This window comes from Polypterus senegalus, chromosome 8 (genome assembly GCF_016835505.1).
Source record: "Polypterus senegalus isolate Bchr_013 chromosome 8, ASM1683550v1, whole genome shotgun sequence".
Lineage (NCBI taxonomy): Eukaryota > Metazoa > Chordata > Cladistia > Polypteriformes > Polypteridae > Polypterus > Polypterus senegalus.
In genome coordinates, this window is record NC_053161.1 from 47,937,913 (window position 1) to 47,962,391 (window position 24,479).

At 36.5% G+C, this 24,479-nt stretch overlaps 1 protein-coding gene across 2 annotated transcripts in view; it reads left to right on the forward strand.

The window, feature by feature from the left end:
• Nucleotides 1-24,479, forward strand: part of brd1a (bromodomain containing 1a) — a 128,080-nt gene that overhangs the window by 44,596 nt on the left and 59,005 nt on the right. Inside the window, exon 8 of one of the 2 annotated variants that reach the window (XM_039761071.1) lies at nt 19,423-19,920. The exons of the other annotated variant lie outside the window; for it this stretch is intronic. Coding sequence (XP_039617005.1) covers nt 19,423-19,920 — 498 coding nt within the window. The remainder of the gene's footprint in view (nt 1-19,422; nt 19,921-24,479) is intronic. 2 annotated transcript variants of the gene reach the window in all.

Genomic DNA, 24,479 nt, shown 5'->3' on the forward strand with positions numbered 1-24,479 from the left:
TTACTATGTATCAATTCCCGGATGAAGCATGTAGCACTTGAAACTATTGAGCTTTTACGTTATTTCACAAGGTAGGTTCAGTGCTTATGTACTGTCTCTAGGAATGGAACATTAATTATGTTAATACTTTTTCCATAAAGATACTATACATTCTATTGCATTGATATTTGTCTGTTTGGTTGGTATAGAACACGGGTGTTAAACTCTGGAAGGGCTGCAGTGGCTGCAGGCTTTCATTCTAATCATCTTCACTAGTGACAAGTTTTTGCTCCTAATTCACTTCTTTTGCCTTAGTTTTAATTAACACGACTCAGACCCCTTAGTTGTTTGTTCCTTAATTAGCAGCCAAACAATAATGAGACACAAAACGAGTCTCCACATGACCAGCTCACCCGTGCCCATCACACAATATCTGAAAATAAAGAAAGGTGATGGCCTCAGTAAGGCTGATCTGCTCAGGTCACCAAAACATCTTGATGGTGTTCTTAGAAAAAAACAGGAAAATCAACAGTTTTGGAAGTGTCTAATTAACTGGAAGAACTGGCTTCTCATTAACACTAGAATTACCAGAGCCTACGAAAAACCTCGTAAATCCGTCCCACCTTAAATCGCTTCTTAAAATCGTTCACAGCTCTCCACCAGCGTCTTTTGTCATCTAAATGTGCTGCAGCCGGCTATTCCATCTCCCCACCGACTTAGAACGTGCACAAACTTCTCCCAGCTCATGCCTTGATTGATTTTCTGGGAGTGAAGTGGAGTTTTAGAGTGGAAATAATAGATCGTTGTTTAGAACACACGCATTTCATGTCTGTTCCGTTTCTACAGTAATCTGTGTAAACACATTGTTAAAACAGAAACGTTTTTTTATATTCTACTAGTGGATGACAAAATGTAGGCATAAACTATATAATGTATGAATCCTGAATTCCAAATATCAAAGAAATATTTTCACAGAAGGTACAAATATAACGCAATTGCGCTTTTATTCAAAAATATAACTGCAGAAACAAAAAGCCGCCTTAACATGCGACATTGACAGTTTCTTATTATGACTGCCTCCGTAGCGCAATAGAATCAGCTCCCGCCTGGGAATCAAAAGGTCGTGGGTTCGATCCTGCGTCTCTCCGTTTTGAGAAGTAAACTGCTCTTAACCTTACTATTTTAGAATAAAAACATACATTTGATTTCAGTCTGTAACAGCCGGTGTAATTTATGATACTTGTAAAGGTTAGCTTTTTTTTTTTTTAATTCACTTTTCATTCTCTCAGTCGCGTTCAGGATCCTCCCCAAACCCCGCCTGGCCCCCACCAACACCCTTTCCCATCTGATACTGCTGTTTTCTCATAGACGCGATGTAACTGAGTTAAACTCAGCTCCCTTCTACATCAGAGAAAGAATACACATACCATTGCTTGCATACTAAAGTGTCAGCAGGCACTTTTCATGGCATTGCACACATTTTTGAGCATGCCCTCTGCACACTACTTGTGACTTTAGGCTTTAGGAAGTAAGTAAATAAATAAAGGTAAATCATGTCATAAAATGATTTTTTCAAAACGTCAAATGTTATTTACATTACGGACATGCCTGCACGCACTTTTTGTGGCATTACACATGTATTTTTTGAGCATGTCTGTGCCAAATAAATAACATTTGACGTTTTGTAGAAATCATTTTAAAGTCACAAGTAGTGTGCAGAGGACATGCATGTGTTAAGAGATTGGTTGGAGTGAAATTGATTGGAGTTTGAAGTCCCGGTTTAGCTGCTCTTCTGTTGGCTCATTTCACATTTTATTTGTGTTTGGCTGTCATTTAATGAAGGAAGGAATCACCTCCGATGTCTGAATCCATTAAAACAGGGCTAGTAAAATGAAGGGAAAAGGAGTTAATTAGCAGTGAAAACTGGTCACTGATTAGGAAAAGAGTTAGAATGAAAACTTGCAGCCACTGCAGCCCTCCAGGCCTGGAGTTCGACACCCCTGGTATAGAATTACAGGAGTACAGTGGAACCTTGGGTCACGACCGTAATTCGTTCCAAAACTCTGGTCGTGACCCGAAGTAATTTCCCCCATAGGATTGTATGTAAATACAATTAATCCATTCCGGACCGTACGAACTGTATGTAAATATGTTTTTTTTTAAAGATTTTTAAGCACAAAAGTAGTTAATTATACCATAGAATGCACAGTGTAATAGTAAGCTAAATGTAAAAACATTGAATAACACTGAGAAAAATTTGAACAGAGAAAACTAACATTGCAAGAGTTCATGTTACAGCCTTACGAACCGCTCACTGTAAACAATTTTTTATTTTTTTTAATGAGTTTTAAGCACAGGAAAAAAAATGAACATTTGAAAAATCTGTAATTTATACAAAAACTAACCATAAACAACCAAGAAAACTAACTTTGCATGAGTCAAGTTCTGGCATGAAGGAAGTGAGGAGGAAATGGGTGGAGAGGAGATTACAGCTTTGAGGTAAAGTCCCTCTGCACAATGCACGTCTGACCTAGAACAATGTATTGTACAGGAAGAGACTGATCACGTACGGAAATTGGTGCGTGCAAACCGGAAGGGAAACTGGCTTGTTCGTCGAGTGTGTGGTCGTGAACAGATGCAAAAGTTTGGCTAACTTTTTGGTCGTTACCCGATTTGTACATGTTCTGAGACGTTCGCGACCCGATGTTCCACTGTATATGGCAATACAGGCAGTCCCCGGGTTATGTACAAGATAGGGACTGTAGGTTTGTACTTAAGTTGAATTTGTATGTAAGTCGGAACAGGTACACTAATTTAATAAATGCTATTGTTGACCGACTGTAACCTAGTGCTCTGCCAATTAGTGATTGAGTTTTACCTGTCTGACCTTTTTATTATTTCTACTTTATTTTCAATGGTGATGGTTTTTCTGTTCTTTACTGTATCACCAGCACTTGCATCAGATTTATGTTTCAGAGACATTGTTGAAGGGTGAAGACAAAAGGTTAAGATGAGCTCTTCTGCATAGCGCTGTACACGCTATCACAGCAGGAAGGCACCAGTCGTCAACACATCTGATGTACTGACAAGAGACAACTTCCTGTTATGTGCGTAACAGCACAAGCAGGCTTACTATTGAGAATGAATGGGGGCAGCCCACCTCACAGTCACCTCCACTACAGTATGCTGCCTGCAGCATCTGCCCACTGAGAGAACATGGTGCGGCCAAAGGTGGGTAGTGAATCGCCCCCATTCAATAGGCAGCCATCCAATGCATGCTACAATGCTACCACCCGCCACCCCGTTCACCCTCAATGGCCTCCATTCAGCCATAACCGGGTCACCACTTGCAGCATTAACAGCCGCTCAACGAGAACAAACTGGGCAGCCGTGTGTGGTGGGTGGGCAGTGAAACCGCTTGCCGCCAGGAGCTGCCCGAGGGACACTGCGCAAGCAGCGAAATCGACCCCCTCCAGCCTCCATCTAGCCTCCGCTTGCAGCATTACCAGCCGCCCACCGAGAATGAACAGGACAGCCATGTGTGGTGGGCAGGCAGTGAAACCGCCAGCCTCCATCCAGCTGCCCCTTGCAGCGTCCCCAGGCCAAAGATGACAGAGTGGCAGTTACTGAGGCGCATGCGTCAGAGCTGCAGCCCCGTTTGTATGTCGTAGGTCGAATGTCCGTAACCTGGGGACTACCTGAAGTAGTTGATGCAGCGCAGCAATCATTGTTTACTGTACCATTATATGGCTGCTGGAGCAATATTTGAAAGTGTCTATGATGAAAGCATGTGTGCTTCAGTTATAACTGTTGTTGATTTTGGGTGGAAATGGCTGGAGAGGAGATTACAGCTTTGAGGTAAAGTCCCTCTGCGCAATGCATGTCTGACCTAGAACAATGTACTATACAGGAAGAGACTGATCACATACGGAAATTGGTGCGTACAAACTGGAAGGGAAACTGGCTTGTTCGTCGAGTGTGTGGTCGTGAACAGATGCAAAAGTTTGGCTAACTTTTTGGTCGTTACCCGATTTGTACGTGTTTGTCCAGCTGCCCCTTGCAGCGTCCCCAGGCCGAAGATGACAGAGTGGCAGATACTGAAAGCATCTGTGCTTAAGTTATAACTGTTGTTGATTTTGAATATAATCCTCTTTGGATACAGAAATCCAATCCGTTTAGTAAATGCTACACCTGAAAAGTCTGTGGAAACAGACTTAATGAGGGCTCTTCAAGTTTGTGTTTTTCCCCAATTAAAAACCTGTCCTTACTGTTAACTGGTCTTACTTTATTGTATGGCTTGTTTTCTGACACAGGAGCAGATTTATTCATTCTCGTTCTCATTTTTTTCTCTTCTGTGGTTTTCCAAGTGCTTTATTAAAGGAGATCCTGTATAATAAACTGGTTTAGATGACACTAGGTTAGATGGTGACCTGCCACTTCCTATTTACTTGCTTTTCATTCTTCATTGACAGATGGCTAAAACTAAAGCACTTAAAGGCTCACAAATCTGCTTTATGATTCACAAACAATGCTTGGGTTCATATTGAAAAACTGGCTAGGAACAACATTATTAAGGCATAGTAATTCTCAAGGACAAAACCTGAGATGGCCTTGGCTAAAGTTTGCTGTCAAGACAAAAACAGTATATACTTAGTATGACTGACTTGGGCTAGAGCTTAGGACTCTGAAATGGTAATAATATTTAAAGATGATCTTAGAAATTGCTGAAACCTATCAATATGTGAGAAGTTGTGTTCATCATTAACTTGGTAGACAGGAGGCACATCATCTTACGTTAATTTACACTTTACACTGTACCCCACCTTGTCAGTGTGCTTAGTTTGTTTTCTTTTATTAGGTAAATTTTTAATTGAATAGAAAAAAGCTTAGTGCAGTCCTTTAATTTTAGTTTTTTAGTTTCCTTCTTTCTGCTGGGTGGTATGGTTAAGTGATTGCTGATTAGAAACCAAATTCTTAATAAGTAATTCCAAGGAAGCTAGGGTTCCCTGCTTAGATATACATCCCAAGTTTTCTAAAATATGTGGCAATATTTATAGTGAAGCATTGTCATCCCATATCAAAGCTTCCCTGGTTAACTTTTTCTTTTGACCGTTACCTTTATTGATTGGATATACATTCACCTAAAGGATTATTAGGAACACCATACTAATACGGTGTTTGACCCCCTTTCGCCTTCAGAACTGCCTTAATTCTACGTGGCATTGATTCAACAAGGTGCTGAAAGCATTCTTTAGAAATGTTGGCCCGTATTGATAGGATAGCATCTTGCAGTTGATGGAGATTTGTGGGATGCACATCCAGGGCACGAAGCTCCCGTTCCACCACATCCCAAAGATGCTCTATTGGGTTGAGATCTGGTGACTGTGGGGGCCATTTTAGTACAGTGAGCTCATTGTCATGTTCAAGAAACCAATTTGAAATGATTTGAGCTTTGTGACATGGTGCATTATCCTGCTGGAAGTAGCCATCAGAGGATGGGTACATGGTGGTCATGAAGGGATGGACATGGTCAGAAACAATGCTCAGGTAGCCCGTGGCATTTAAAAGATGGCCAATTGGCACTAAGGGGCCTAAAGTGTTCCAAGAAAGCATCCCCCACACCATTACACCACCACCAGCAGCCTGCACAGTGGTAACAAGGCATGATGGATCTATGTTCTCATTCTGTTTACGCCAAATTCTGACTCTACCATTTGAATGTCTCAACAGAAATCGAGACTCATCAGACCAGGCAACATTTTTCCAGTCTTCAACTGTCCAATTTTGGTGAGCTCGTGCAAATTGTAGCCTCTTTTTCCTATTTGTAGTGGAGATGAGTGGTACCTGGTGGGGTCTTCTGCTGTTGTAGCCCATCCGCCTCAAGGTTGTGCGTGTTGTGGCTTCACAAATGCTTTGCTGCATACCTCGGTTGTAACGAGTGGTTATTTCAGTCATTCGGCCCATTCTCCTCTGACCTCTAGCATTAACAAGGCATTTTCGCCCACAGAACTGCCGCATACTGGATGTTTTTCCCTTTTCACACCATTCTTTGTAAACCCTAGAAATGGTTGTGTGTGAAAATCCCAGTAACTGAGCAGATTGTGAAATACTCAGACCAGCCCTTCTGGCACCAACAACCATGCCACGCTCAAAATTGCTTAAATCACCTTTCTTTCCCATTCTGACATTCAGTTTGGAGTTCAGGAGATTGTCTTGACCAGGACCACACCCCTAAATGCATTGAAGCAACTGCCGTGTGATTGGTTGATTAGATAATTGCATTAATGAGAAATTGAACAGGTGTTCCTAATAATCCTTTAGGTGAGTGTATGTTAATTGTAGCTATTCATTTATCTCCAGTCCTTACACCCTGTCAGAATGACTACCCTAAATTAGTTATGTGTGAGTGTGGCTGTGCATGTAACATTTTATTTAATTAGTGATTGTTCCTGTCTAGATTTTTTTGCTACTGAGAGAGGCTCACCTCACAAACCTGGGCAGAAGAAAATTTATGTTTTACGTTTGTTTTATGTTTACCCTCCAATCCCATTCGAACTACAAAAATGTCTTTAAAATTAGAAAGTCATGTGATGTTGCAGAAATTGACACTAATTCTCAATGTTTTCTTTACTGTATAATTGTTACTCTTTAATGGCTTTGTCACAGATTAACTTATTTTAGTATGTGAACACCATATTTTTCATTATTTTTCAGCTGTTAGCTGAACAGAACTTTATAGCTTGCAATTAGAACTTTATTTTTATTTTTAGGCACTAACACTTACATGCAGATTGGTGAAGGTCAATTACAGTATTTATTTGCTTTTTTTGGTTCAGCAGGCTAGGTTCAGTGTTTAGCCAACCTATAGTAGTCTGAAAATGGCATACATGTGTAGTTCTGCAGGTTGAGTACAGTCAGATTATAAATAATTTATTTTTTTATTCTATGCATGCTTATTAAAATAATCATAAATGCAGAGAAGTACTGTTAGAGAAACAAAGACATCAATAATAAACTATTAGGATCTTTAATATTACTGTAGTTTCTGAAATATTATTTCACATATTTCACAATACATTTGATCATTCTAGTCAATTTGGGTAAAATTAATTTGTAATATAGTACAGTTCTGATATTAAAATATTTTAATTCCCATTTAAAAATCCTTTGAAATTTCCTATTTCACACTGTAGATTCATATTCAGTAACTGCACATACCACTGTACAGTAACTGAGAAAAAATGAAGATTCTTTCAGCACCACTGTAGAACGCAATTTTGCATCTTTAAGCTAGCAACTATAAAAGAAAAGTATTTATTTATTTAAATAAATCATAACCTTTGTGTCATTAGTTTTTTAACCAATGGCTGCAGCTCAGAGCTTCACATAAAAAAAAAATGTCATTAATCACATAGTGACATTCATTACCATTTGTTTTGGTGTCAAAGTATTTTCAATTAAAACAAACTACACAAATATACATAGTTTGACACAGCTGTTTAAGTGACGAACACTGGACAACAGCAAACGACATCAAAAACATCCATGAAAAAATACAAAGCTTGTCATATGTGACCCATACACAAGACAATAAAGAAGAAACTGCTAATGCTGTATTTGTAACTAGCTGAAATACCCAGCTTTGCCCAGGAGGAAAATAAAGTTTTATTTTTTAATTGTTTGAGGAAAAATATAATAAAAAACAAAAAAACACAACTTTAAAAATAAAAATAAATTAACAAATCATAAACCTAGGTTTGCTTCCCAGGTCCTCGCTGTGTGGAGTTAGCATGTTCTCCCCGTGTCTGCGTGGCTTTTCTGCGGTGGACTGGTGCCCTGCCTAGGGTTTGTTTCTTGCCTTGTGCCCGGTGTTGGCTGGGACTGGCTCCAGCACACCCCCCGTGGATAATGGATGGATGGATAAAGACTCACTAATGTGCTTGTCTTGCGGTGTTGTATGTATATTATTATCCATTTGGCGCTCAGAACCGGCCAACTATATTTAATTTGAAAAGCAACAGGGGCGTGGTTGTGCTCAAACATTAAGAATGCTGGCAGTCACCTCCAGTTCGCCCTCATGTAAAGCACGGGATCCTAGAAAGTATTTAAATCGTCACAACTACTCTGGACATCTCTCTGTTAGAAGGATTCATGTTGCTTGAAGTGCTTGCATCATTGTGCATTAGCAGCTAAGAGACTGTCTTTTTTAGGAGGTTTCCTTTTGCCGGTGTACTGGCCTCGCTTGTGTATCCTCAGAGCTGGAGCCCTCGCCCTGAGTGTACGTCCCACTTCTGGGCCGGACAGACACACACACTTCCATTTTTAGAACTCTATTTAATTTTAAAGGCAACAGGGGCGTGGTGGTGCTCAAACATAAAGAATTCTGGCAGTTGCCACCAGTTCGCCCTCTGGTGGTCGTTCTGAGTGTGAACTGGATGATAACATGCATACAAGACCACAAGATCACCCCCACCCTACCCAGAAGGGGGTGAGTTATAGCTGATTTCACCCTACAATATTTTTAGTTGACCAATGAGGAACATGTTTACCAAGTTTCATGAAAATCGCTCCAGCTGTTCGGACATGATGCTGGAACATACATACACACATTGACTTTTTTTATATACAGGTGCCTGTCATAAAATTAGAATATCATGACAAAGTTGTTTTATTTCAGTAATTCCGTTCAAGAAGTGAAACTTGTATATTAGATTCATTCATTACACACAGACTGATGTTTTTCAGATGTTTATTTCTTTTAATTTTGATGATTATAATTGACAACTAATGAAAGTCCCAAATTCAGTATCTCGGAAAATTAGAATATCAATTAAGACCAGTGCAAAAAAAGGATTTTTAGAAATGTTGGCCAACTGAAAAGTATGAACATGAAAAGTATGAGCATGTACAGCACTCAATATTTAGTTGGGGCTCCTTTGGCCTGGATTACTGCAGCAATGCGGCGTGGCATGGAGTCGATCAGTCTGTGGCACTGCTCAGGTGTTATGAGAGCCCATGTTGCTCTGATAGTGGCCTTCAGCTCTTCTGAATTGTTGGGTCTGGCGTATTGCATCTTCCTCTTCACAATACCCCATAGATTTTCTATGGGGTTAAGGTCAGGCGAGTTTGCTGGCCAATCAAGAACAGGGATACCATGGTCCTTAAACCAGGTACTGGTAGCTTTGGCACTTTGTGCAGGTGCCAGGTCCTGTTGGAAAATGAAATCTGCATCTCCATAAAGTTTGTCAGCAGCAGGAAGCATGAAGTGCTCTAAAACTTCCTGGTAGATGGCTGCGTTGACCTTGGACCTCAGAAAACACAATGAACCAACAGCAGCCGATGACATGGCAGAAACTTTACACTGGACCTCAAGCAAGGTGGATTCTGTGCCTCTCCTCTGTTCCTCTAGACTCTAGGACCTTGATTTCCAAAGGAAATGCAAAATTTACTTTCATCAGAGAACATAACTTTGGACCACTCAGCAGCAGTTTTGTCTTTAGCCCAGGCGAGACGCTTCTGATGCTGTCTCTTGTTCAAGAGTGGCTTGACACAAGGAATGCAACAGCTGAAACCCATGTCTTGCATACGTCTGTGCGGGTGGTTCTTGAAGCACTGACTCCAGCTGCAGTCCACTCTTTGTGAATCTCCCCCACAGTTTTGAATGGGTTTTGTTTCACAATCCTCTCCAGGGTACGGTTATCCCTATTGCTTGTACACTTTTTTCTACCACATCTTGTCCTTCCCTTCGCCTCTCTATTAATGTGCTTGGACACAGAGCTCTGTGAACAGCCAGCCTCTTTAGCAATGACCTTTTGTGTCTTGCCCTCCTTGTGCAAGGTGTCAATGGTCGTCTTTTGGACAACTGTCAAGTCAGCAGTCTTCCCCATGATTGTGTAGCCTACAGAACTAGACTGAGAGACCATTTAAAGGCTTTTGCAGGTGTTTTGAGTTAATTAGCTGATTAGAGTGTGGCACCAGGTGTCTTCAATATTGAACCTTTTCACAATATTCTAATTTTACGAGATACTGAATTTGGGACTTTCATTAGTTGTCAGTTATAATCATCAAAATTAAAAGAAATAAACATTTGAAATACATCAGTCTGTGTGTAATGAATGAATCTAATATACAAGTTTCACTTTTTGAACAGAATTACTGAAATAAATCAACTTTGTCATGATATTATAATTTTATGACCAGCACCTGTATATACTAGGGGGCTTCGTCCCCTGCTCACTCCGCTCGTCAACCCCCGTGTTTGGTTTTCCGGATGTACACTTTTAAGATTTTTTTTTCTTTGAATTGTTGCTATTTCATTAGTTTCACTTTTATTTCAGAACTTCTGTAAAAACAATATTTGGAATCTTGAGAGTCCCAATATGCTGAATCTTTTTAATGAGGTCAGTGAGAGATGTTTTTAATGACTTTGTACCATAATTCAGGATAGGTTTCTTTGTTTGGAAGAAATTCCAATCAGCAGTTAATAATTTTTTTTACAAAGTAACTAATAAATGCATGTGCTGTAAACTTCGTTTTTGAAATTCTCAAGATTCTTTATTTTTTACATGCATAGTTACACAGGACAACACACAATGAAATGCACCCTGAGCCGCTTATCAAAAACTGTGCAAAGTTAGAAGAATGTCAGTTATTGATTAACAAAAAGTTATAGATTGAAAGATAACAATATAGTAAAAACATAATAAATAAGTAAAATTATGTGAATAAAGTAGAATTAAGTGTCAAGGTGCAATAGTGCAGTGATTATTGTGTAAAACCAAAGTTACACAGGTACATAGTTAAATGAGGCAGTTTGCGCTTCTGCGATCTTTACTTTCTTTTTTTTTTTATACTTTCTAATTTTCCTACTTTCATATCCTTTAACTTTCTCCACATGTGTATTGTGCCTTTTTTTTTGGAGCCTTTCAAATTGCACTGCTTTCATAATCTCTAACCTGCTCTAAATGTGTTTAGCGCCAATGTTTGTGAACGTCTTTATGAAGTTGTACTTTGTCTTTTACTCTGTCTTTTAATTCTGAGCCGGATTGGATGTGCCTTTTTTTCAGTTCCACTTGTTCCAAGCTGATAATTACTTATTTTCTGACCTTATTTTCTGAATTTGCACCTAGATTATTCTTTTTCTTTTTTGCTGTTTTTTCTCTCCAACACTTTTGAGTCTCTTTCCTCCACGCTGCTTCTTCTCTTAGTCGTCGACGTTTCATTTATAACGTACTGTCCTTTTAGGCTTTATTTGCTCTGAGAGCCCTGGATCTGTGTGTGTTCAAATCCTTTAGACAACTGAATGTTTTTGCTGCCTCTTTGCTAATTTGATATTGATTGTAAGTAGGGTTTGTCTTGCAAGAATCTCATGTTCCACATCATCGCAAGACGGTCCTAGGTCAGTCTCTTGGCACAAAGTCTCATGTTTAAGGTCCCCGCAAGACGCTCGGTGGCCAATCTCTTTCATCTCGTCTTTTCTTTTAAATATTGTAGTCTTATATTATTTTTTAAAATACTATTTATTAATGTTCAAAATAGACATTGATTGGTTACAGATAGGGCCCAACCAATAATTTTGGTTGCTGATATAGACCAATATTTGGTCTCTGCATCAGTAGAACTTCCATATATGATATGATGCTGAAACTCTCTACCGCAAAGTACTTTTGTTAAATTATTTTTTTTAGTATGAACGGTCTCAGTTTGAAAAGCCACTCACTTTCAGCTACAGTGTTTCTAGAAAAATGTGCTATATAAATGTTGTTGTTGTTCTGTTAAATGATGTGTGCAATGAAGCACAGAAGTGTTAACAATGTAGGTGCTATACAATCCCAGCAGCTCCACAATGGTAGATTTCAGCCACATTTCTTGTCCCTAAGATTGACAATATTGACTACAATATTTTTTTTACAGAAGATACATAGTCATTCATTTACTTACTGTCATAGTTGAAGTTCATATACAGTGTTCAGTGTTTTTCTTTGTTTCCCTATTGACTTCACAGCCTTCCAAAATGGCTACTGCACCAACTGTGAGCACAAGGTTTTCACTCCGTAATTAATAACATTTATGTTTCAAAGGTCAGACTTGTATGCAAATAAAAAAAACTGAAGTTTCATTTTCAAATGGTTATGTGGTCATGTGAAAAAAGTAACTACACCCTGTGGACGTTTTTGACTTTTCCACATATTTTAACAAGCATACAGTAGATCTTCATGTAAACAGAGCCTACAGATAAAGATTATATACTTGAAACAAACATGAGGAAAATTTGGTTTTCATTCATTTATTTTAATCAGCTAAAATATCAATAAATGTAATGGTCTATTTGGGAAACTACTCTTTTGATCTTGACAAGATGGCACTACATACATCAGTATAAAATAATACCAGGCTATATATATATGTGTGCTTTAAATAAGATCGGTTCCATTTGCGTACTTGATAAGGATGTTATAATCATTATTATCTAATCTGGAACTCCTGATTCTAATTTTATGGATTTTAAGTGGTGATAAATGTAAGGATCTACTTAACCTTTTACCATATGACATACCTGCATTTTTGTTATGTGAATTCATTATGCGAATGAATAAACCATGCCAATTTTTTTTTTTTGTTCAAGTACTGTATATCTCCTTTATCTGTAGATAGTGTTTGCATGAAGATTTAATTTTTGCTTCTTCAAACATTTTCAAAACTTGTACAGTTATTTGAAAAAGTACATTTGTCTCATCTGCTTGATAGAGTACTTACACTAGGAGATTTTGCAGATAAGCACTAGGCTGTAAGGTCAAAGTTGTAATTCAGTTATAGATTGTTATACAGTAATTTGAACTGCTTTTGTTTTATCATAAGAACTCATTATAGCAAATGGGGGGAAAAAAGCTCGCTTCTGAATTTTCCTTTTATTACAGAACTTTAAAACACCAACTTTATAGAGCCTCCCCAGCAAGCACACTGGTGTCCCACAATTAGTCTCTGTCTTGCGTGGCTGCTGGCTTGACACATAACCCCAAAACAATGAGGTATAATTAAAAGTAGCCAGGCCACCATTATTAAAACATTGCTGCATCTTTAAAGGAGAAAAAAATAGTCAGATGGCACAGACTTCGACTTGATATTGTGATGATCCCACTTTTATGGTTGAGTCCATAAGTGCTAAAATTGCTTTTTATGGTGAATGCAGCAATATAAACAGCACTCTGCTGCTGCCTATTGATCTTCTTTGAAACAATGAAACAAATCCGTCTTCAACCTGCCTGCCTATCGCTGCTGTTTAACTTTGCTTGCTGTTCTCAGCCTGTCATGGTCTTACTACCTAACCTGTATTACTCTTGATCTTAAACCACTCTTCCTGTGCCTGTTTGACAGCAAAGCACATCACACTATGTTCCATCTGGAATCCTGTGTTGCTTGCAGGCAAGCACATGCAACAGTGCCATAAGTGCTTCTTGATTTGTAGATGAGTGAATTTAAAACAAAAAGAAAAGTGAAAATATTAATAATTCTATAGCTAAGTTTAGTGCCTGTGCATGTGCCTTGTAAGGACTTCAGCTGCTTTTATTGGGGTGATTTGTGACTTGTTGTACTGAGATGGACTTGTGCACCCAATGGTCGGTGCTAGACTGAAAAAAAGATGGAGGTAAAGATGCTGTGGGTTTTAAAGGCTCTTGTATTTAAATAAGAGTTTACTGCCAAAATCTTCCCTTTTTTCCCTCCCTGTTGGTGTTTGCTTTTGCTGTAGCATTACCATAATAATAAAAAAGTACTTTCAAACTTGCATGTAACTTACTTTTCATTTGTAACTTATTTTTAATTTGACTGCTCTTGGTTTTCAAGAGGCATAGTCTGTCAGATTTTGAAAGAGCAGAGGTTTACCTTTCTAAGGCAGCTAACCTTGCTTCTGTGAAATGAAGCAATTGCTTGATAGGACAACTTATTTGTCAGTAAATAATTTTGTCATCAACTTAATATTGTTTTTTTCCTGTTAAACTGGCAGCTCTTTCTACAATAAGGTAAACAAAATGCTCTCTATTTGTAAGTGCATTCTAGGGTTGTCACAATACCAAATTTCAAACTTCGATATGATACTCAGAAAAATATTGAAATTAGATACCATTTTCAATACCTAATACAGTATATTACACAAGTTAATAAAGTATTTATTTAAATTGCAGTTATTTATTCATTAAAATTTGCATTGATGAAAACAAATAATAAAAATTTTAGTTATTAAATGTAAGTACTTCAAGTAGTGCCATCTTTTGTAAACGTCAAGAGTAACATTCTATAAGCATTAAAATGTTTAAATTTGATCAACAGTTTTCTTACATAATGAAAACAAATACTGTTACTGTGGTAGAACAATGAAATGTAAAAACTTAAAAAAAAAATGTTAATTTGAATGCGTATTACAATCTTTTGTATACAATATACATACAAATGTAAAAACAAACATTAAATACACCTTCAAGTCTAAAGAACATTAATGTAGCCTTCACAAAGGTAGCACACATACATTTATTATTATTATTAACACATTTAAATGTTTTTTATACATGCAAACAGTGTATATTGCATTTTTGTGTAAATAAACTACGATGTGTTTGTAATTTACATTTTTTTTTCCTCCAAGAAAAGACTAGCATGTTAATGTGCTGCTGCATGAGATGTGCTTTTTTTGGACTATAAATGAGTACTGATGTATTTATGCACAATCTGAAGCACAGCTAAAGGTAAATGAGACATGAAAGAGTCACACCACTGTTTATGTAATTGAGCACTGGAAAGTTCAAGCACCTTAAATTATATAGTAACTTGGATGAAATACAATTTTAAAATCATATGTAATAAAAGAATATAACATGCTACAGCAGCACACTTCACAGCAATAGTTTAAAAATTGAGGTAGTGAAGGAACCCCTCCGATAAACAAACAATGTTGCCCTAGAATGAAAAGCATAGAATAAAACTAGCCCGCAAGTAAAAATAATTGCATAGTTCTGTCTTAATGAGTTAACCGTTGAGCTAAAAAACTTTATAACCTGTAGAAAAAAAAAAAGTATACCGCATCTCAAACGCAACAGTTTACAAGTTATACTTATTAATGTTTCCATAATTTAGAAATAAGATACCTCTCAAAATTCCTTTTATTGACTTCTGTGACAGTCTTTTAAGCAGAGGTAGTAAACCCATAAGGTGTTTTTGGCATCTGCCTAGGACGCAATCATCCAAGGGTTGCTGCAGCTCCATGTGGGCTTCAGCCGTCACTGCCTTTAAGTGTTTAACTAAATTAATTGTGTTAATCCCCTTGTATGTTTTCTTGTGGTTTTCAGTCCCCATTGGCCGCAAAGCCTGAAGTACTTCCAGATGTCACTCCAGCTGCCCCCTTTGTCAATTAAATGTACTAGTGAAGGCTCTGAAGATTGTGAGGATGCCATATTATCCTCTATGAGTGGGTGGAAATCAGGGGCTGACCACAGTATCAATATAAAAAATGAAAGCTGAATTAATTTTAAAATGTTAAAATCAATACTTATCATTCTTTATACTTTTGATAACTCCTGTATCTTCACGTTACATTGTGTCAAACCAGTTATGTAATGTCTTCACTTGAACGTGTTACAGTTAATGAAGTTTAATCAGGCAAACAGCTGCAGAGGAACAGGAAAAAAACACCTTAAGCTATCAATGGGCTATCCAACTCTGTCAGCCAATTAAATGTATTTAGCTCAGCTAGGGCAAGTATCATTTTTAAATTTTTTATTTTCAATATTATGACTAGTGATTAGTGCCCTTTAGTTGTTTATGTATTTAAAATGCAGAAAACTTTTGTGATGGTCACTGTTCTTATTTTGTAGCCTTCTGTCTTAGCTTAGTCTCATCTTTTTTGATTGTTTTCAGAATTTGTAATGTGAGAGGTTTGTACGGATCACATGACAAATTGGAGTCTGGGAGATATTCAAATTTAAATTTTTTAGTAGGCTATTAAGTATAATAAAAGGGTACACTTTGTGTCAGCAATTGTAATATGTGCATTTTAAAAGCTAAAAAGTAAAAAAAAAAAAAAAGAAAAGCTGGATAAACCTATGGGAAAGCATATTTTTGGGGTCTGTTCCAAAATGACAAATTAGATAATCCTGGATTTCAAAATGAATCCCAGTTTGCTATACTGAGATTTTCAACCAATGGATTAGCCAGTGCCAGAATGCTGGATTTCACTTGACTTGCATAATCCCAGATACATTGATCTGTATTAATGTGCATTCATGGCATTATTCACAAATCCTTATGAATCGGGCACTGAACAGCCAATCGGCCGTGGACTAAAAGTCCGGAAAATAGAGGGAACAACCTTCATGCCAGTAGAGCAAGTGGTGCTGGTGAGAGTGTATGAAGATTATCAGCATATTGTCCAAAAGAGAAGCAATGCGGAAGATGATGTGGAGGATTATCACTGATAGGGTAAAAGCGTAATACAATTAATCAGTGAAATCTATGTAAACTTTGTGTAGTATATTAATAATTTGTGAAAAATATACCACTAATGATATTACTTTGAATGAAATGTGCCCTAAACTAACATTGTATTTTGTCTTTTACAATGTTATTCATATCCTGAAAGTCTGACTCATGCCATTGTGTTCAGCATATTTAGTTATTCTGTTCGTTAACATTCAAAATCGCATATAGTATCCTGTCTGTTTTAAACAAAAATGTATTATCCTGTAATTACATACCAAAAGAAACCATAGGTTAATTGCTTCCATGTACAAATTTGTAAAAGAAGAATTGGAACAGCACCCACTCTTTCAAAGGTAACTTACCTTGTTTAAACGTGACACCCCGAACATTTGGCCTCAATAGTTATATTAATGTGCATGGGAACTCATAATATCTTAAAATAGAATTAAGCATACATCATCTTGGTAAAAATATGTGTTCCTTCCACACAGCCAGTTGCATTGGGAAATCTTGTAATGCATTTATTCATTTAGCAGAGGCTTTTATCCAACACTAATTTCAAGAGAAGAAATCTAGTTTAGTGACCATCTGTGAAGATGGGAATGGCCTCAAGTGCCATGTAGCAAGCTACCTAAATAAGTAAAAGCAAGAGGGAAAATGAGAACTAAAGAAGTGCTATAGGCAAAATTAATAACCATTGACCAAATGAACTACAATAAAATACACAAGCAATATTGTTGCCTTATTTCATTACAGTATACTAATCAAAACCACATTATTAATTAAGCATATGAGGTATTTACGGAAGAGAAGAATCGTCTGGTTTTTCTTTAAAAAGGTGAGGGACTCCGCAGAAGGTCAGTCGGCTTTTTCACCAGTCAAGTCTATTATCAGTCATTACTGCTCAGAAAATAATGCTACTGTTTAAATTCGATTGCCCTGCCTACAGTTCTGTGAAATTCTCTTTTTTATTACAATTTTTTCAAGGAAAACACAAGTTTTAAATATACCATCAGTATACAGTATATCAGTAATAGGTCATCTTTGAGACCAATGTATTCATATCATAAGTCTAAAAAAATCCTGATCAGTTGGGCGCTAACAGTGCCATAACAATGCAATTCAGTCTCCCTTAAGCTTTGCAATTAGTACCTGGAAAAGCAAAGTACAGTATATTAAACTACTTTATTTTGTTATTAATGTGTTTTATGTTAGTCGCAAAATATGAGATGGCCACACACTGTAAGATATAAGTATTTTATAAATAATGGAATGTGTTGTTTATATAAAAAAATACCAATTCCTTTACAGTGTGTGACATATACTAGTCACACTTATGGTTCTCTCATTCTGATCTATGTCAGTTTACTTGTAAACAAACAACAACAGAAGACATGTATCCATTTATGGAGACATGTAGCATATTTATATATTTGCAGAATAAAGCACTTTTGGAGTTGTACATTTATAAGACTTTGTTACCTGAGAGGTGTCTGGTGCTAGTTGGGGTGTAGAGGGTTGTTTCTGAGTGGTTTAAGGTAAAGAGGTCAGTGAGTCAAAGTTCTTGAAATGTATGCATGTTGCTTTCAAATATTCCATTCAAAAACAAGGTTGTAATGGATTTATGTGAAAATGGTCCATCTGGTGATTAATTACTTTGGCATATTGTTTAGGTCTGGCAACAGTGATTTTGTCACTTTGATTTTACAGTGAAGGCTACATTCCGCATCAGTGATCAATGGAAATGATGAGGGGAGTGTATTATGAGATATCTCACATCACTCAAAAGCTGTTGTTGTCTTTTCATAAATGTTTGTACTTGCATTATTGTTCATGCCATTTAAAATATAGGTTTTGTGGAATTTCAAGAAATTCATTGGGGAGTCTTATGGGGTTGTCCAGTGCCACAAAAAACCGGCATTACTGGTTGATACCAAAATTCAAATGTAATGGTGTTAGCTTTTTTTTTTTAATAGTTATCAGTAGTACTACAGGAAAGTTGGTCCCGCACTTTACTTTTGAAATAATAAGGAAACCAGCATTTGAGGATCTAAGATTATGGCTGGGAACATAAGGGGACAGACACACCAAAATATGTGGCGGTAAAAGATTATACAGAGCCAAAGATTTATGGATAACAGCATTTTAAACTCAGTTGTACAGGACACAAATAACTAGTGTGATAAATTAATTGACCGATGAGATGTGCTCAGATTTTCTTTTACTGTTAAGATTCTTGCTTCTGCACTTTAAACTAGCCACAGTCACTTTATATATAAGTAGTCCTGTGAAGTATACATAATAGTTGTGTACTCAGCCTAAAAGAAAAGTATGATTCAATTTTTCAGCATTTTGAGATGTTATAAGAGGTATAACCGTAAGCCTTCTGCTTCACCTAAGGTCTGTCAGTAAATTACCATGGGGGCTTAACAGTACCAACAAACTATTCACACTGCATGCTCTTCCTTTTTAGTAAGTACATGGAAGTTGCTCATTAATTGTAGAGATTGTTCTTATTTACCAATGTTCCTAGTTTTTATTGCTTCAGGCTTCATTATTCTCCCTTTTATTTTGACTTTTTAAAATTTTTTAAGGATAACTTGAATATCTTTTTAAAGGAATCTAAATTTGCTTTATATTTTCACATCTATATGTGCCAATAAATATACTGCCCTGCAAAAACTAATAAAGGTTTGTCCACAGCAGTTGCTTTATCATTCATATTCTAAGCACAGCTTTTTTGGGTCCATCAGTAGGTGGTGGGAGTTTACTGCAGGACTGTTGCAAATGTTTTTATTAAATCACTTTTCAGAGTACTGGCACATATTGAATAAAAGCTGAATGAACAAGTAGGCCTCTCTTCACTTTGAAGCTTCATGATCTAGTTGTTTCTACTAATATTAGTTTATGTGGTTGATTGAAATTAGTTATGTTGTGGTTTTTAGTTTTTTTTTTTCTTCTTCTTCATTCTTGCAGGGGACAAGTCCTTGCCGCCAACGCTAGAACCATCTGATTCTTTGCCGCCTTTAAATTCTGACAGCAATTCAGAACCACCTACACTCAAGCCAATTGAACTTAGTCCTGAGAACAATAAATTATATAAAAGAGTTAAGTTTGATAATGAAAAAGGAGGTGGAATTTCCCCATTAAAAGAAAGTTTAAATGGACATACTCAAGAACATTTGCCTAAAGACAGTGATGTCAGTATGTTGGCCCCATCAGCTTTTGCAGAATCTTCAATTGATGTCAACAGACGTACATCTGTGCTCTTTCGAAAATCTAAAAGTGTAAGTCCACAAAAACCTGGAAAAGTAACTGATGTTCAGCCTAGTTCACCTCAACTAGGGACCAAAACATTTCTGTCGGTGGTTATTCCAAGATTGGAGACTCTACTTCAGCCACGAAAAAGATCCCGGAGTGCTTGTGGTGACAGTGAAGTAGAAGAAGAATCTCCTGTGAAACGATTTGACACAGGTAATATTAGAAATATGATTAAGTCTACATTTGGCAATTTTTTCTGAAATATTTTAACAGTTGGACACTTTAGCACTATGTACAATGTCAAACTAATGGGTGATTTTGCAATACCACATTTGCATGGTGATGGGTGTCATTTCTGAGAAAGCTAGCAGCTTTATTTTATAAAACATTAGATAGTAGTTTTATTAATTGTTTAGTTTTATCATAGTGAGAAGCATTATACTGCATATCTCACACAGAATTAGAGTACATGACATCATCTGGATTTTGCACCATTCTTACCATTTGGCTGTAGCTTATCTCTGCTTAAGCCTATATCACACCACAAGATTTTTCTAATAATTTTCAGTTGTAGCCGTCACTCACATAATCTTAGGGAGTCATTGATGGTCAAAATACATTCCTGTGACCATCAGTCAATTTTAGTGCTATGTGACTAACCACGACAAGTTTGATTTTGTTAGGATGGGTACCTGTATATGCAAGAAGTTGACAACCAATTGGTTGTTATTCATTATCTGATGAAATTCCTAGAGATCTAATCTGAAATCCTCAGGGCAACGTGATCCAGTAACTACAGTCATTAAGTGTCACATGCTCTAAGACACTCTTTCCTACATGCTGATGTAGTCTGACACTGGCCATAGTTGCTTTAACTTTAACTCCCAGAATTTCTGTACTTTGTCTATTCCCAGTTGACATGTGATGATTTTAACCTAATGTGCGTCACTAGTTTCTTCCACTATATATTAATTTTGGTACAGAAACATTTATATTAAGTTCTTTAAAAGTAAACCATATAAAGGGTATTTCACAATGTGAGCAGTAAATAACCATGTCATGCATTTTGTGGGCAATATGACTAAAATTATATGATAAAATTATTTTGGACAGTAATAATTATCATAATGTAGGGTAAGTAATGTTTCTTGTCAAACAGAAAATTGATTTTCAATCAAAATACACAGAATGAGATTATGCAAAGAATCAGAAGGTTCCACCAAGGCTTGAATTTGATTTGAATGATTTGAAACAAAAAAGAAAATTATTGTAGACAACTATAGTAATGTTCATGTATTTAAATGTTTGTCTTTAGCGTTTTTAAATTAACATTTCCTATTAATCGGGTAATGTTATGTAATGAAGCTTCTATAAAATGCCACTATTAAAATATATGTTTAAAACAAAATTTAGTTTGCCAGTTTTTCAGAATTATTTTAATTCTATATTCTATACAAATATTAAGACTTGTATTCTGCAGGCTTATTTGTTCTTGTTGTAATGTATAACAAAGTACATATAAGAACAATGACATTTATAGAAAATTAATGGCATACTTCCTGAGAGTTGGAATTTTAAACTCCCAGCCATGCAGAAGCCAGTTTGAGAGATTAACTAATAATGAACAAGCAAGATAGACAGAGGCCGCAATGGTTCTCATTTCCTTTAAAAAGGCATTGGTAAACATTTGAAATTACAGAATACATTAAACAGCAATGGAAAATACAAAGGAAATGAAAAGTGCATTATATATATCTTTTAAGTCGTATGTGTGGTGTTTTTTTTCCCATTTTTTTTCCTCTTCACTTCTTCCCCTGATGTCTCTTTTCTGCTGTTTTTGCTGTTTTCAGGTTACTACCTCCTTGTAGCTTTTTTGGTTTGTTTTAAAAAGGAACTCAATATGTAGTTCCACATCACAAATCAATTGTATAGTTTCTAACATATACATAAAATCCCCCACACAAAATGGTAGCAGAGGTAACACTCTAATCAATGTAAAAGAACGTTTAAACATGCGACTGTTCAGTTATTTAGAAATAAATAATAACTGGCATGTCTTTGGTTAGGATTGCAAACTGACACACTGCTATTCCATGTGTTTTCAGCTGTTAAATACGTGGAGTGGTGCCGCATATCACTAACTGCATTACACAGTTAAAAACTTACAAATGTCGTCTGCTGTTCAATCAAGTTTAGGTAACTGAATTTCTCTTTATCCAGAATGGTGTAAGCACTGAGCTATGTGTGTTCATTTTAGTAGCATTATTTTTTTCAATGTGGCACCATGGGGCTTTTCTTGCCAACCCCCACTGAGCATCAGGGTGCCCTTTTGTTAGAGAAAGCGATTATATTTAAAGAGTTGGTATATAGAAGACTATGCAGGGCACGGGAGGAAAACAGTTTGGTCCTTAGTTATTATAGATAGAAAATCAGTTACTTGAGTATTTCACTGCAACTGTCTTTTAAATACTAATAAATAGTAAAACATAGTAAGAAGTAAAAAAGTAAAACGTAATAAAAAGTAAATAAAAAATTAAATTACATTACCGCCTCATCAGAAACAATATTATGAATTACTTTAACCCTCTAACTTACATTCTATAAACCTTGCTTTGTTGTATTTCTGTTTACATATTGTTTGGGATATTTTTCTCTTTCTCTTTGTTCTTGATTTAAATTATGTGCAGCTCTTTTTTTTGTTAATTTTCTTTTTTTACAACGTTCATTATCACCTCTTGCCACTATTCTTCTATGGCAATCTAAAATTCAACGTTCCTGAATAGATAATTTGCTTTTCTGCCTTGCCATTACTAGCGTCTGCATTGAAGGGCAAGTTAGCAGCACTGAAAGTGGTATGGAGAGAGGATGTGAGCAGTAGGAGTAATGATTGGGTGAGTCCGAGTGGAGTGGTCATGGCTGAATAACGTGAACATGACAGAAAACATTTTTAATATAAATGAGATAGAGATTTTATGTTTATAGCTTGCCTTATGTGAATCCGCTTCTGATAAAATGCTGCTTTTTAGGCTGTGATATTTTAATCCATATACAGAAATCTTGCGTCCTTGTATGGGCACTTGAGTTTTTGCTGAAAAGTAGATGCCATACACTGTTATGTGTTATCTGTATAATATAAACAATATGGGGCCATTCGCATTAGAGCATTGTAAATTTTCAGTCTTTGTTTTTATTGTCTTTCAAGCTTTTTAATAACTTTTTGCAAACATATTTCAGGCTTTTTTGGTGGTTTTCAGGTGTGTTCAAGCATTTTTATTGCATTTTCAGAGGTGTCTTACATAGAAAATACGATAAACATCATTTCCATGTTATGGGCTGTGAGATTTTGTTGTTTTGTGAGGATATTGTTCTGTTTCCAGAATGTCTTCTATAACTTAAGTGGTTTTAATCTTGGCAGTCCCAGTAATGAAGAGCAGGTTTCATCAGCATCCCAGCAAAGGGAGAGGGTTTGACAATTCACTCTCTATGAAGCAGGCAGCATCCTGAAAAATTCCAAGATTACAAGCTGATGTTAATAAGTAAAGAAGCATGTAAATAGTGATATGCGGGGAACAGGGGGTTTTTTTGAGTGGAGTCACTGCGTTATTTTTGCCAAAAAAAAAATTCCCGCGACTGTAAGCTGTAATGCAAGCATGTGAACTGATCGTCTAGTAACACCTAGTGGAGTTATCAGATACAGTAGTAATCAGCTCAGAAGAAATGAACATACATTATATTCATATAAATTGAATCCTGTATATGCTGAGGGGAAAATCTACCCAGTTTAGTAACCCTAGGAGCTAGTAATTATCGCAGCTGCAGTGGGTGTAATGGCAAGAAGCACCCATGGTGGACGGTGTGCTGTGTGCAATACAGCAACAAAAACATTAATAAAATTTCGGTTTAGTTGTAATTTAGTTACTGTATTTGCTAAAGATATTAAGAAAACAGTGTGATCTAGTGGTGCAGCAGCCAGTGTTGACCCGGGGATCAAATTAAGGATGAACGACTAAATGTATTTTCTTAAATGATTAAGTATCACTAACACATTTTAAGTAGTCATTGTAAAAAAAAAAAAAAGTAATAATCCTCATCAATCCAGAAATGTATGGAAGCCTGCAATTCCCATATGGCTCTGTGAGGAAGAGCTACCTCTTCTAATTGTTAAAACATGCACTAAAATGTAACCATTTTAAACTAATTTTATACCTATAATGTCTGTTGAATTCTTGTCACTTGATTGCAAGATTTGTACCTTAATCTGTCCCTCAATAGAGATCACTAGTAGACCAGTGCACTTGCAAGCACGACAACACCTGGCTTTTTTTCCAATTTCAATGAGATGCTTCATCTAGGAAGAGGCATTGGCTTCCTGTGAAAATGCTTCCAAAATATTCTTTGGTTTTCTTTTACCAGTGTTTTATGAGTGTTACCATTGATTTTTCTGTGGAATATAAGGTTTTAACCACAAATACTCAAAATGCTTTCTAAAGTGCTCACTGTTAAAATGCTTAGGTTTGAATAATGTCTTTGAAAACAATGACAGGTAACATTTCAAGTGGTTTAGGATTGTTCTGGTCTAGTGCTAAAAATTCTAGAAAAATTCTTTGGTGTGAATGGTCCCTGTGTCTGTATGTAAATGGTTTTTACTACTTATGATGTTTATGATTTATCAGCTTCCAGGTAATAACAGTTTTTTGATTAAATTAGCAATTTTCATTGCTAATATACACTTACTGTGGATAGTTTTTAATCAAACATCAAATATCCTGGTT